General features: G+C 41.1%; 1 protein-coding gene across 2 annotated transcripts in view; it reads right to left on the bottom strand.

Moving 5' to 3' along the window:
* itgav (integrin subunit alpha V) overlaps positions 1-14928 on the bottom strand; it is a 199433-nt gene that overhangs the window by 110647 nt on the left and 73858 nt on the right. For both annotated transcript variants that reach the window (XM_012970033.3, NM_001123449.1), the window contains 1 exon segment: positions 6010-6135. In XM_012970033.3, the coding sequence (XP_012825487.1) occupies positions 6010-6135 (126 nt within the window).

Here is a 14928-nt window from a genome sequence, read left to right as displayed (position 1 = left end):
GATGGGGCGATATACAATTGAAATTGATATGAGCTGTTACTTTTGAACAGCAATTCATAGCTTGATTAATTTGCTGCAACAATGTATTTATCTAAAGGACTGTAATTGTAATGGTATGTAGTTTCTTTTTTTACTGATTACCGTATATACTTGAGTATAAGCCGAGTTTTCCAGCACTCAAAATGTGCTAAAAAAAGGAACCCTCGGCTTATACTCGAGGCAAGTAGCAAATTACCTATCCAACTGGGCAATTCATCCTCTCCAGCCATGGGGCGCGCACGGGCCATCCGTTGCACACGCATGCACATCTTCACACTTCAGTAAATCAGTCTCTGTATATCTGCCATCAGGCATTTAGATGGATAGCCGGTTGGACAAGTAATCTGGCGCTGCCCTTACTACTTTGCCCTTACTACTTGGACACAAGCTAGTGTGTAGGTGTGTTAAAAGAAATGGATGCCTAGGCTTATACTCGAGTGAATACGTTTTTCCAGTTTTCTTAGGTAAAATTAGGTACCTTGGCTTATATTCGGATCGGCTTATACTCGAGTATATACGGTATCTGAAAAATTCAGGATATAAAGCTGTGTGAACAATTAACTACATAATAGGCACATCTAATTAGTTCATGGAATATGTATATGTTTGTAACAGAAGCCATTAGAGATGGTAATTTTATGGGCGGGATTATGGGTATATATGTGTAAGAAATGGAGAAAGGTCTCTGAGGAAGTGCGCTGTCACAAAACGTGTAAGACCTCCAGGGTCGGACTGGGCCGCAGGGAAAAATCCTGGTGGGCCCCAGCGGCCCAGTCCAACCTTTGCCGGCGCTCCCCCTACTGACTGTTCCTCCCCTGACGCGTTCAACTTATATGCGCTCGGGGAGGACGTCAGGCGGGGGCCCTGCGGGGGGGATTAGGGGGGCCCCGGGGGGGGTTAGGGGAGGCGGCTGGGGCACCTGCAGGGCCCCTGGGGCGGGAGCCCCAGTGGGCCCTGCACCCCCCAGTCCGACCCTGAAGACCTCAAGCTTTGTTTTTTAGATGTGCAAATAAAGGTTGATCGATTTTAATACCAACTGTTGTGGCTTTTTATGCTGACCCGGAGTGCACTGCCAATGTGTGAAGTTTTGTGATCAGTACCCCCAAGAGACCTGTTTATCTTATTAGGCTCTCTGCCAAAAGCCCACTTATTAAGTGTGAGGAAATAATGTTCTAAGTGCAGGTAAAGCATGTTAATATTTCTGGGATCTCTGTCAAAAGCTACTTTTAAATTAAATGTGAGAAACTATGTATCTCAGTGCAGGTATAACTTGTTAACTTTCTGGGCTCTCTACCAAAAGTTACTTTAATTAATTTTGTATTTTTTTTTTTTAGTGTCCAGTGCAGGAGATCATGAAGGGCTTTTCAATAAGAATCCAGGACTGGGTTCAGCTGTTAAAAGAGGGACTGTTCTAAGAAGATCGGGACAGTTGGAAGGCATGCTAATTCACTCATAAAAACTTACTGCTACTTTTATGCTTGTCCTGATGAGACTATTTACGTTCTGCCAACACAGGTCCTGTCTTACTTTATTGTAAAGGTTCTAAGTACATTTTAAATATAGAATATTTAGATACTCGTTTGCCAAAGGCTCCAAAGAATGTTTGTTTTATTTGACCAGCCGTGCGGAGGGCCAGAATCTGACTGATCTGATTATTGATCTACGGACAACAATGAGATCATAATAGGGCCCTATGCAGGCCCACATGGAGAGGACCGTACCAATAATGTATTTAAACATGTCCGACAGATAGCTAGCTGATCTCCATAAGATATTGGTCCCTCAGATCGTCAGTTTGGCCACGTTCTTAGGCTAACAATCTATCTTCTAAAGCTGGCCAAACAAGTTCTGCTTGTTTGGTGAGGTCACCAGGTGAGCAGATCTTCTCATGATATCGGGCTAATTCGATCATTTGGCCCAAGGCTAAGTGATCAAATTAGAACGGCAGGCATAGGCGCCGTTGGATCGGAGACCACATAAACGAGCTGATGGGGTCTCTGATCTGACAGAAAAATCAAACCTGTGCGATCGAGATCTGGCCAATTTCATGCCAGATGTCAGTCAGGGAGGCCCGTTGGTGGTCTAAAGGACAGATATCGGCTGTGTATGGCCACCTTAAGTCTGTCAGGTGCAGACAATCAGCTAATACTGGCCTTTGTATTGCCAGCTTTAGAGTCAATATGTAACAAGCCATACATTTTGTACACTGCTGCTGCTTGGAGATGGCTACAGTTGATTTAAAGGGTCAATAACAACAAAAATATTTTATTCAGATTGTTATGAATGTTCAACACAATGGCTTGGAAGACCTCTGGGGGTGTGCCTGCTGAGGTAATTGGCTTTCCAGTTGTCTACCTCTGGAATAGAAATTGCAGAGATTGCTGGCACATTGGTTTCCACCCATCGTAATATCTTGGCAACTTCTGCCAATGCCATTCTGCTACGGGTTCCACCCTAGTTGTTGAGATAGGCCACCGGAGTGGCACTGTCCAATGGGATTCAGACTGGGGTGGACATGAGAAGGGAAAAAGAGTTGTATAGGGCAGTGTGCACTACTCTGAGCTCCTTAATATTGATGTGGAGGCTCTTTTCATTCTGGGATCAGAGATCATGACAAGTTGCTCTGCAGCTGCTCCCCATCCCATGAAGCTGGCATCTGTGCTGATCACTCTCCATGGGGTAAGTGCCCAGTGATAACCCTGTGAAAGGTTGTGCTTTTTAATCTACCACCCAATCTGGCACTTGATTTGTATGACTTGGGAGAATTTGCTGTGGTTCTTGTCCCACTGGCGAAGAAATGCTGTTTTCAGGGGTCGCATGTAAACGTGGGAATATGGTATTGCCTCTGGGATGATACCATAAGCCCCAAGAGTCTGGCTGCCGCTGTAGTTAGTAATTGTGCTAGGAACTTCTAGGTTGAAATCTGAAAGTTGACAACCTTGTCCTCTGGAAGTGAGACTGTTTGTGTCTGGCAATTAATAATCATCCTGAGAAACTGAATTTGTTGCACTGGCAGTAGAGCACTTGTCTTCAGGTGGATGAGCCATCTGATTGCTGTAGGACCTAGAACGCTTATTGCGTATGTTGCTCTGCTAGGTCTTTTAAAGGTGCCTTGATGAGAATGCTGTTCAAATAAAGTATGGACATGATGCCACTCTGACTGAGGATAGCAATATCAGGCATTGGGCCTGGTATCAAGCCAGGACTTTGATGAAAACCTGCGGTGTGGTAGTCAGACAGAATGGCAGCACTCAAAACAGGTAATGGTCCTGGCCCACTGCAAATCTCAAGTACTTTTGACGTGCCTGGTTTAAGGGAATATGTAGGTTTGCCTACTCGAGGTTGATTGTTGTCATGTAATGCCCTGTTTCATTGTGTTGATCACAGAATAGAAAGTCTCCATCTTGAACCATTGTTTCTTAACAAAGCTGTTTAGCGGCTCAGAACTAGTCTGTATTGACCCCCTTGTTTGTTTACAAGAAATAGGGTGGTATAGCATCTGCAGAAGCGGTGTGGCAAAAGCACCGGCATGATGATGTTGGCTTGTAACATTTTCTAAATAAAGAAAAGAATTCCTTGTCTCTTTACTGGATTGTAGGGGGCTGAGGAGGGCACAAATGCGCTTCGGGAGGTGGGAGGGCCACCCAGTGCTCTGGCAATTTAAGTAAGATGATGTGGCTGACTGGTTTTGGTTTCGATTCCCGGAAGGGCGAAAGGAGCATGAAGACGTTCCCCATGTCTGAGGGTTGGAAAGGATGTCCTGATTCCACCCGGAGGTAGGAATGAACTCTTACCTCCCGTCACTTTAGTCATTTACCTGAGAAAAGAAGAGATATAAATTTGCCATTCTATGCACTCCTGGTCTCCTGACCAAGCAGAGCCAGAGAGTCCTGTGTGCGATCACCAAATTTGAAGATGACTTGACTGCCAGACAAAATTTCCATAGAAGCTTCACTTAAAAAGTTTAGAGTTGAAGCAATTTGGTTAAGTTCTGCTTGCAGGAATAAATCTTGGGTGTAATGGTTCAGGAGTTCTAGTGTCCAAAACTTTCCTGTGCATGCTAGTCCCGCTGCAGTATTTATATAGCCACACATAAGGTTATTGTCCATGCCTTTATCCATATGACCTTTTACTGCTAATGCATCTTCTGTGGCTGGACTGCGATATTTCGAGAGCCCTGAGATTGCAGAATCCACTTTATGTGGTTTATCCCATTTTGCAGAACTGGGTATTTGGAAAAATGTTTTTTTTTTCCCTAAGATTCATTTCTCTCTGGGTTGTGCCACTCATTGTCAATGCTGTGAGTGATAGATTTTAACAGTGGAAAGCATTTGTGTTCTTTTGTTTGCATGCCAAGTACTTTGTCTGCTTTTGAGATGGTGACCGTTCATCTTTTTGATTGTGTTTGTTAATCTAGGGACTGTTGTATTGTGGTCTTGAACCAATTAAGCAGGTCAGACAGCTTATTCTGCTGGGGCACTAAAGGACCTGGTTGCTTCTTCAAGGGAGAGTGTTGATTTTTGATGCTGCCCCCCATTTAGACCAGTAATTGTTAAGTTTGCTTGGCAGAGAGTTGGTCTGAATAGGTGGTAACAGAACTGGAATGGTTACCAAACGGCATGGACTCATTCCAGGGGGGAGTAAGTAATGTCACTTTTTGACTTGGACTTTATTTTTTTTTTGGCCTTAATCTCTAGATTTGGCAAAGTAAGATCCAGAAGAGTTTGTGGTACTGCCATAATTAACCCCTTTTTGTTTGATTATTAATATTTATTTAGATCAACAGCAACTAATAACAGAAGAGGTGCTAAAATGTAAAATTAATTGTACCTCCTTGCTTTAATCATCAGGTACCAATAATAACTGGGCGCAGAGTAGAATGGGAAGAATTCCACTGTTATGTCGCTGCAGAGGTATGCTTGTTTACTGAGCCAAGCAGGTAATGCGCAGACAGGGAGACACAGCGACGAACCGTACGTTCCACCCTCGCTGGCTGGCAGTGAAGGAACAATAGCCAATGGGATCCAAGTAGCTGCCCAGCTGAACCAGGAAGGCGCCAGTTGTAAGGGAGACATTGCCATCCCGGAGAGAAAGAAGAGAGTGCCAAAAAGCGCCATTTACAAAAAAAAAAAAAAAATCACTGCTTTCTGGACCAGAAAGTGGAAGTTTCTAAGCTGAATGTGATTTACTGAGTAAATGACCAAAGGGGTGAGGGAGTGGGTAACTGGAGATAAGTTACTCAGTTCTGCTCCAGTAGCCCGATTCCAAGAAGCCCCCAGGGATGTTTGGTTGGGGATGGGGCCCTTCTTCGCACTCTGTTTGAATGGGCAGGTAGCAATACCTCCCCAATCTGTTGAAAGGAACTTTGCTGTAGTCCGCTTCTTTCCTCCTGGGTCTATCTGCCTTGGCACACCTTGATAAAAAGGAAAGGAAATCTCTTGGGGTGCCACTTGTCAGGCTGAACTGTGCCACGCATTCCCTGAAAGGAAGACTAAAACAAGCTAACTACACTAATCTAAAACATGAGGAGAATCCCCAGAGCCTTACCTCCAGTGGCAGCATGAAAGAAACTGCCATTGGGAGTAGTAAGCCCTGTGGATACTAGGTGAAGGTGGAGCTACCAATCTTATTCTATTGTCCAGCCTCCAGAGATGTCCAGGTTTAATTCCAGACATTGTAGACTGACAGGAAATAGGGATGTACCAAATTCTCATAAAAAATGTCAAATCTGTGCATATTCATATTACAAAATAACAATATAATGTAAACTAAAGTTTGTCATATGCATTTGTTCAGAGCTGTAAAAGCATGTCCAGATTCAGTTTCAGTAAAATTTAGCATTTTGCCAAATTCGAATCTTTCAGTGTTCATATTATCCTGGATTCATTGCATCCCTAGTAGATAAATAAATTGTTATAATAATAAAAAAAAGGTTAATAAAGACAAGAAAATGTATTTTAAGGACCTTACCTAAATAACTATCATCATATGATAGACTAGCAGGCCGGGTAGCCAATTGATTTTCATAAGTAATACTGTATTTTTCTGGTTTGTATTTCTTCACAATTTCATCTACTTGGTCTGAAATAAGCTGACCTGAAAGAAAAGAAAAAAATGTTTTAAAAATCAAGTCATTTTAATGAGCCAATGAAAGAGGTACACTGGCATCCGTGAGCCTTAAGAAAACTATATAATTATCTTTTTTACATAGAGATGACTTATTTTACCAAGTTCTTTACAAACATTATTCATGATTCTGAGCTAACACCCTAAGAGATACAGGTATGGGACCTTTTATGAAGAATGCTCGGGACCTGGGGTTTTCTGGATAAAGGATCTTTCCGTAATTTGGGTCTCCATAACTTTAACCTGCTAAAAATCATTTAAATATTGAAAGAACCCAATAGGCTTGTTTTGCATTCAATAAGGATTAATTATATCTTAGTTGGGATCTAGTACAAGGTACTGTTTTATTATTACAGAGAAATAGCAAATAATTTTTTAAAATTAGAATTATTTGCTTATAATGGAGTCTATGGGAGACAGCCTTTCCGTAATTTGGAACTTTCTGGATAACAGGTTTCCGGATAAGGGATCCCATACCTGTAGTATCTTTTAAGAGTCCTTTTGATAGCCAGGCACTCCCTCTCTACAATGGCAAACAGTAGAACCCTAATTTTACGTTCCCAGATTTTACGTTTCCTGGAATTTATGCCATTTTGTTGAGGTCCCATTAAGGCAAGCTACATTTTTTCTTTCCCAGAATTGACATTTTCCTGGACATTATACCATTTTGAAGCAGTGCCCTGGGAAATGTAAAATTGGGGTTCTACTGTATATTACCTGGACTAGCTTTCTGCTAAGGTTTGCTAAAGTTGTTCTTCCCTGTTCACTCAGGACAAAACAGCTACTATACCCACATCTGAGGCATCTGCCTGGACTATGAATTTTCCTTTAAAATCTGGCATAACCAAAACCAGAGATTTACAAAGTAGTTGGGGTCAGTTTTTTTATGGCTTTAATTTTGTGTATGGGGGCTTTATACTATGTAACCTCTTAAACGCCTCTTCTCCAGTGTAAACAGACCCAACTTGGCCAGTCTTTCTTCATAACTAAGACTTTCCATAGCCTTACCCTGCTTAGTTGCTCTTCTCTGGACCCTCTCTAATTCAATATGTCCCGTTTGAGCACTGGAGACCAAAACTGAACAGCATATTCTAGATGGGGCCTTACCAGCGCTCTGTAAAGGGGAAGAATAACACCCTCCTCCCGTGAATCTATACCCCTTTTAATACAGCTCAAGACCTTGTTTGCCCTTGCAGCTGCTGCCTGGCATTGCTTGTTACAGCAAGTTAAAGAAATACTGTATCTTCCTGATTTTATGGTATACTTTTTATTTCTAAATTACACTGTTTACACAGCTAATAATTCAATCTACCATTTTAAATTTTATTTTTGAACCAACAAATGTATTTTTTTAGTTGTAATATTGGTGTGTAGGCAGCCATCTCAGTGAATTGTGTCTGAGCTTCTCATACTCCCATTTAACTGGAGGAGTTGCAAGCCAGACTTGGATTTCTTACTATTGAGTGCTATTCTGATATCTACTGGGAGCTGCGGTCTTGCTCCCTTCCCATTGTTCTGCTGGTGGGAGGGGGGAGGTATCACTCCAACTTAAAGCTCAGCAGTAAAGTGTGACTGAAGTTTATCAGAGCACAGGTCACATGGCTGTGGCACCCTGGGAAATGAAGAATATGGCTAGCGTCAGAGAAATTTTAAAGTTAAAAAACAAAGTTTGTTTTTGTTTTTTAAAAAATACATTTAAATGCAGGATTCTGCTGGAGATGCTCTATTTTTTTGAAAAAAAAATATGTTTTCCCATGACAGTATTCCTTTAGGTTGATATATAAATTGTGTACTAGGCAACCTCAAGGGCTGAATTTAACTTTTAATTAAATAACTACTTTTTAAAGTTGATACTAATTGGCTGCTACAATGTATTTATCTAAAGAATCTTAACAATGTTATAAAATTGTGTAATGTAGTTTTTTTTTTTACTAGTTATCTAAATAGTTCAGGGTATAAAACTTAAATAATTCTAATAAATCTAATAAGTTTATGGAAAACCTATTATGTGATCAAAAGAAGCCATTGGTATGGTAATTTTATGGGAGGGGATGTGGGTATTTCCTGTGTTAAAATATGAGGGAGGTCTCTAAGGAAGTGCACTGACACAAAACACATAAGACCTAAAGCTGTGTTTTATATATGTGCTAATAAAGATTGACTGATTTTAAACATCAACTGTTGTGACATTTTATACTGACTTGGATTGCGCAACCAGCGTGTGAATCTTTTAATACAAAATAACAAAAACTAAGATCACAAAACAGAGGAGTCGTGGCTCAAATCAATTATGTCACTTAACAACCAAAACCCCTCTAAACATATAGCAGCCCAGTCAACTAGAATGGGAAGTTTGAGAGCAAACTTCATGTTGGGTTGAAAAACGTAAAGTCACTGAATGAAACCTGATCTGTTGTTGGCTCTGCCCACTTTTTCTAACCTTAGACCAAAGTTTGGGGACCCTGGATTTTGTGTCTGAATGGCAGCAATTTAAATTTTCCCACTGAAAGTCAACGAGTGCCATCTGATTGGTGGTTGGTGGCTCCGCCCCCTATTTCTAACCTGGAACGGCAGCAGTTTAAATTTAAACCAATAAAAGTCAATAGGTAAATTGTGATTGGTGGTTGGCAGGTGTTCCCCCTTTTTCTAACCTTGAGTCGAAGTTACCCAGTGACAAACAGTGGGCACACTGGCATAAATAGTGTGAGAATGACAGCATTTTAAATGTAAACCAATAAAATTCAAAGGATGAAATCTGATTGGCTGTTTGTGGCCCAATCCACTTTTCCTATTTTTGAACCGCAGCCCCCCAGTGACCAGCTTTGCAAAAAACACTTTGCATAAAAATTGTGAGACTGACAGCATTTTACACTTCACCATTGAAAGTAAATAGGTGAAATGTGATTGGCTGTTGGTGGCTCCACCCACTTCCCCCCCCCCTAACTTTGAATGGCGAATACCCAGTGACTAGCTCTGGAAATTTTAACAACCCTGGAATTAATACTTAACTAATGGCATCAGTTTAAATATAAACCAATGAAATTTAATTGGTGGAAATGGATTGGCTGTTGGTGGCTCCGCCCACTTGTTCTAACCCTGAATATGTAGCCAGCCAGTGACCGATTGTGTAATGTTTGTAATGTTTCTCCCACATAAATAGTGTGAGAAAGGCAGAATTTTAAATTTAAACAAAAAAAAAATCAATAGGCGAAGTCTGATTCTCTGTTGGTGGCTCCATCCACTTTTTAAAACCTAAAAATGCAGTCCCCTAGTGACCCAGGTGTTAATACTGTAAGAATGGGCAGCAGGTTGAATTTCTCCATTGAAAATAAATAGTTAAAATCTAATTGGCTGATGGTGGCTCCACCCACTTTTTCTAACTCTGAACCGCAGTTACCTGGTGACAAGCTCTGCAAAGTTTGGGGGCAGCAGTTTAAATTTAAACATATGAACTCTATAGGTGAAATCTGATTAGCTTTTCTAAACTTGTAAAATAGTCACCCAGTGACTGACTGTGCAAAGTTTCCGAACCCTGGCATCAAACCAATAAAATTCAATAGGTGAAATTGGATTGGCTGTTGGTGGCTCCGCCCACTGTTTCAAAACTAAAACTGCAGTCCCCTATTGACCAACTGTGAAAAGTTTGGGGACCCTGGGGTTATTACTGTGAAAATGGCAGCAGGGTGAATTTCCGCCAAGTCAATAGGTAAAATCTGATTGGCTGTTCACAGCTCCGCCAACTTTTGGGCATCCAACAATCATTTTATTTTCATTCAGGCTGTCCCCATGAGTATGTGATTCAAGTTTGGGGAGTGTACCCTCTAAGCTGTAAGATTGGCAGCAGTTCCAATTTTCCCATTAAAGTCAATGGGTGAAATTTGATTGGCTGTTGTTGGCCCCTCCCACTTTGCTTTTTTAAAAGAAACTTGAATGCTTAGTCGCCCAGTGACTGACTGTACAAAGTTTGGGAACTCCGGCATCAAACCAGTAAAAATCAATAGGTGAAATTTTATTTAAAAACTAAAACTGCAGTCCCCTAGTGACCAACTGTAAAAAGTTTGGGGACACTGGAGTTAATACTGTGAGCATGGCAGCAGGCTGAATTTCCCCATTGAAAGTCAATAGGTAAAATTTGATTGGCTGTTTGTGGCTCCGCCCACTTTTTCTAACCTTGAACCGCAGTTACCTGGTGCCTAACTGAGAGTTTGGGGATCCCGGGTTATTACTGTAAGAATGGAAGCAGGTTGAATTTCCGCCAAGTCAATAGGTAAAATCTCATTGGCTGTTCACAGCTCTGCCCACTTTTGGGCATTCAACAATCATCATATTTTCATTCAGGCTAACCCCATGACTATGTGATTCAAGTTTGGGGAGTGTAGCCTCAAAGCTGTAAGATTGGCAGCAGTTTCAATTTCCCAATTAAAGACAATTGGTGAAATTTGATTGGCTGTTGTTGGCCCCCTCCTACTTTGGGGTCATCCAACAAAGTTGCTGTTTCATTTGGGGTAACCCCATGATTATGTTATTCAAGTTTAGGGGGTGTAACTTCAAAGCTGTAAGTGTGGCAGCAGTTTGAAAATCTTCCCTGTCAAAGTCAATGGGAAAATTGGGGTGTTCGGAGCGGCGCCACAAAGACAAGGGGCCGAATCGCTTAGAAAAGCCCAAGCAACCTGCTCCGCTATAGGGCGAAGAAGCGTGGAGAGTTTGCATGTTGTACCCCTAAAACTGTAGGAGGAGCAGCATTTAGTAAATGGGGGGCACTAAGAAGAAAAAGCAGCGGAAGAATAAGCTGAAGTCGAAGAACAGTATGTTGGGTTTTTCAACCCAACATAATAACTAAAAACTAAGTAAGCTTTATCAGAAAGGCCTGTGTAAATACAGCCATAAGCACTTAAAGTAATGCTGCACTCCTCTATCAAAAGAACACAGGATTTCTTGTCTCCTTTTTTGTAAAAATGTTCTTAGGGTTTCTGACTTCCTCTCTCAGAAAGAGCCTTCATTACTGGGGCCAGAGTCTGCGTAGTTCTCTCCTCTCTCCTGCTCACACCCCCATAAGAACTCACTCCACCCCAACCTTAGGAATGTGTAATCTGAGCTATAACAGTTAAGTTGCAAGCAGGAAGCTATGAAGACCAAGCTAAAATGGCAGCTGCTATCTTAAACAGAGAAAGCTTCTAGGGCTTTTTACTCAGGTATGGTAATGCTTTCTACAGAATAAATAAAGCATTCTAGGTGGCACTAATGTGGCATATCTATTGGCAGCAAAATGTCAAAATGACTTTTCCTCTCCATTAAGCTAAGGGCAGTTGTGTCTCAGACTTCTTAGCCAAACAGGTTAAAAAAACACAGGGGCCAAACCTCCATAGCCAAGATGAAGCGCCACAGTGCAATTATTTGCAATCCCTCACCAATTGCTAATGCTTTTGCTAGATATTATACCTCATTATATAACTTGAAAAAAAATACATCTCTGCGTCAACCTACCCCCAAGACCACACACAGATTTTAAGCAGGCCACCTTTAACCCCTTACACTGAAACTCCAAAAAGTGTTAAAAACCCTCCCTTTGAATAAAGCAGCTGAATGCAGATCAGGTGGGCTCCATCTGACATTGCCAGGTCCCTGATGCCACTAGGAGAATAAATGACCTGATTCAGCTTGCCCAGACTTTCTTTAGACACCCCATTTATTGACCAGATTCACTGGAGCCTAGTAAAACAAACAATGAGTATGTTAATCTGGGTGGCCAATTTATAAAAGCAGTTATAGCCCTAGACCCAGACCCAATTGCCAAAGTCAGTGCTTCTGGCATGACCTCACAAAAAGTCCATTTAACAAATGGAATGAGACAGGACTGCCCTGTCCCCACTAAGCTTTGATATAACAATAAAGTTACTAGCACAAAACATAAGACCAAGTATCTCTAGTAAGGCGCTTCAATATGCAGGTACAGAACACAAAATAAGCCTCAATGCAGATGACGTGACCATCCTCATGACAATCCCGTTAACTTCAGTTCCACAAATACTATGGGACTTTGGTACAAAGTTAAAGGGGTGGTTTACCTTTCAGTTAACCTTTAGTATATTATAGAATGACCTATTCCTAGCACTTTGCAATTGGCTTTCAATATTTTTTATAGCTTTTGAATTATTTGTCTTCATCTTCTGACTCTTTCCAGCTTTCAAAAAGGGGTCACTGACCCAGACAGTCAAAAACTATTGCTCCGTGAGGCTACAATTTAACTGCTATTGTTAGATTTTATTACTTTCCATTCATGTCCTCTCCTGTTCATATTCCCATCTCCTGTTCAAACAACTGCCTGTTTGATAGGGTAATTTGGACCCTAGCAACCATATAGCTGCTAAACTACTCGCTAAACAAAAAGTTAAGTAACTGGAAAACCATAAGAAATTTAAAAAATGAAGACCAATTTCAAAATTTCTTAGAATATCAGTGTGTACGTAATACTAAAAGTGGATTTAAAGGTGAACAACCCCTTAAATGCTGCTAAAACACAGGCTTTTTCCATAGGCATTGGCTTAGAGACAGTAAATGCCCTGAAACAAATTTGACTGGCGAACAAATTATCTTGATTATCAAAGTGACCAACTCAGTACATACCCTCTACAAATGTATCCACAATAAAATATGTACAAAGCTCTCCAAGGAGTAATAACAATATACAGTAGGTTGTCATGTGTGTTCTGGATGGGACGTGTAGTTGTTATCAAGATGCTTATACAACATCAGATTCTCTACTTATTGGGGGCAATCCCACAATCCTCCCTCAATGCCTTCTTTGTCACTATCCAACAATGCATTTTCAACTTTATCTGGCAACACAAACATGAAAAGATTCCTAATGACACCCTGTACAAGCCCAGGGACAAAGGTGGTTTGGGCATGCCTAAAGGTGGCCATACACATTTGTATTTTGTCATCTTCACTAATGTTCAGGTTTCGATCATACGTTTTAAAGCTGCAATTTAAAACTAACATTGAGATTAAATTGAACAATGTTCTAACCATTAATAATTGCCAGCCAACAATTGTATGAAAGTTATGTCCCAGAAATACATTGAAGGCCACCCAAGGATATTATCAGCACTTAACCATCCCCAACTCAAATAACATCACAGCACCATCCCACAATATTTACAAAGGCTCATTTGGGCCTCCCTGCCCCTGCCCACAAAATGGGCTACCCAGTTTCAAATGGTATGGGGCTTACTGAAGCGGTCTGCCTTCAATGTCTCGCCCCTTCTCCCACTACAGAAATTAGGGGGCGACTTTAATTTACTAGGAAATCCCATGGGATAATCTGTGTAAAAATGTTGGTGGAAAATGGTCACATACGCACATTTGCGGTCTTGACCCCTTTCCTAACAACTAAACACTGTAAAAAAAATTTACAGATTTGGCATCTGACCTCCCAAATAAAATTCCATTTGCCCCCTCTCACTTTCTGGGAAACAATCCATGCAGAAGAATCACCTTGCATGAGCATGATTGGGACATTGAACAAACTGTTAATGCTTGGGGACTCTCTTGAGAAAGTGAAACCAAATGGGAAACAGACCTCAAAACCCAGTTAGATGTAGATGATTGGGAAAGAGCATTTAGGGCTGTGAAACAATGTAAAAAAAAACGCTGTCAAAAGTAAAAAAAAAAAAAAAAAAAAACTTGGGAGAGCAATGCAAAATAAGGGCTAAGATTGGCTATTAGGCAGCCTCTATGCACACTATCAGCTTACAGGAGTCTTTATCTGATAGTAAATCTTGTTTTTATTCAACCAAAACAAGTCAAGAATTCAAAAAGAAATACCTGGTTTGGGGACACAGAGCAATATCCAAGGGGTTGGTGAGCAACATGTTGCCCCTGAGTCACTGGTTGGGGATCACTGATCTATGCTGATGACAGTGTGGTACTATAGAGACTAAAGCTCATATTTTCTGGGAATGTCTGGTGATTCATAGTTGCATAGAGTTGAAAAAAGACCAAGTTCAACCCTACCAAGTAAACCCAGCACACACAAACCTATTCTGACCTGTTTATACACTCACATACATAAACAATATATACTAACATCAATACTAACTGTAGATTTTAACATTACATTAGCCTTGGATACTATACTTCTTTAAAGGACAAGGAAAGGCAAAGTCACTTGGGGGTGCCAAAATGTTAGGCACCCCCAAGTGACTTTAATCGCTAACCTTGTACCCTGGGCTGGTGCCCCTAAGTGACTTTGCCTTTCCATGTCCTTTAAGAACTGACCCAAGGCCCTCTTATTGGCATTAACAGAATCTGCCATTACAACATCACTAGGAAGGGCATTCCACAACCTCACTGCCCTCACCATGAAAAACCACCTACACTGCTGCAAATGAAAGTTCAGTTGCTCCAATCTAAAAGGTGCACTGGTGCACTGATCGTTTTTATGGGAAAAAATAACATCCCCTATCTGCCTATAATGCCCTCTAATGTACTTGTACAGAGTAATCATGTCCCCTCGCAAGCGTCTTTATTCCAGAGAAAACAACCCCAACCTTAACAGTCTAACCTTAGTTTAAATCTTCCATCCCCTTTACCAGTTTAGTTCCACGTCTCTGTACTCTCATTAATATCCTTCTTATCAACTGGAGCCCAAAACTTTACTGCATACTCAAGGCGAGGTCTTACCAGAGACATATAATGGGGCAAAATTATGTTTTCATCCCTTGAGTCAATCCCCTTTTTTTAAACGTTATTTGCTTTAGC

The sequence above is a fragment of the Xenopus tropicalis genome, chromosome 9, assembly GCF_000004195.4.
Source record: "Xenopus tropicalis strain Nigerian chromosome 9, UCB_Xtro_10.0, whole genome shotgun sequence".
Classification (NCBI taxonomy): Eukaryota; Metazoa; Chordata; class Amphibia; order Anura; family Pipidae; genus Xenopus; species Xenopus tropicalis.
Note: the sequence above shows the minus strand (reverse complement) of the source record. Positions and strands in the feature narration are given on the sequence as shown.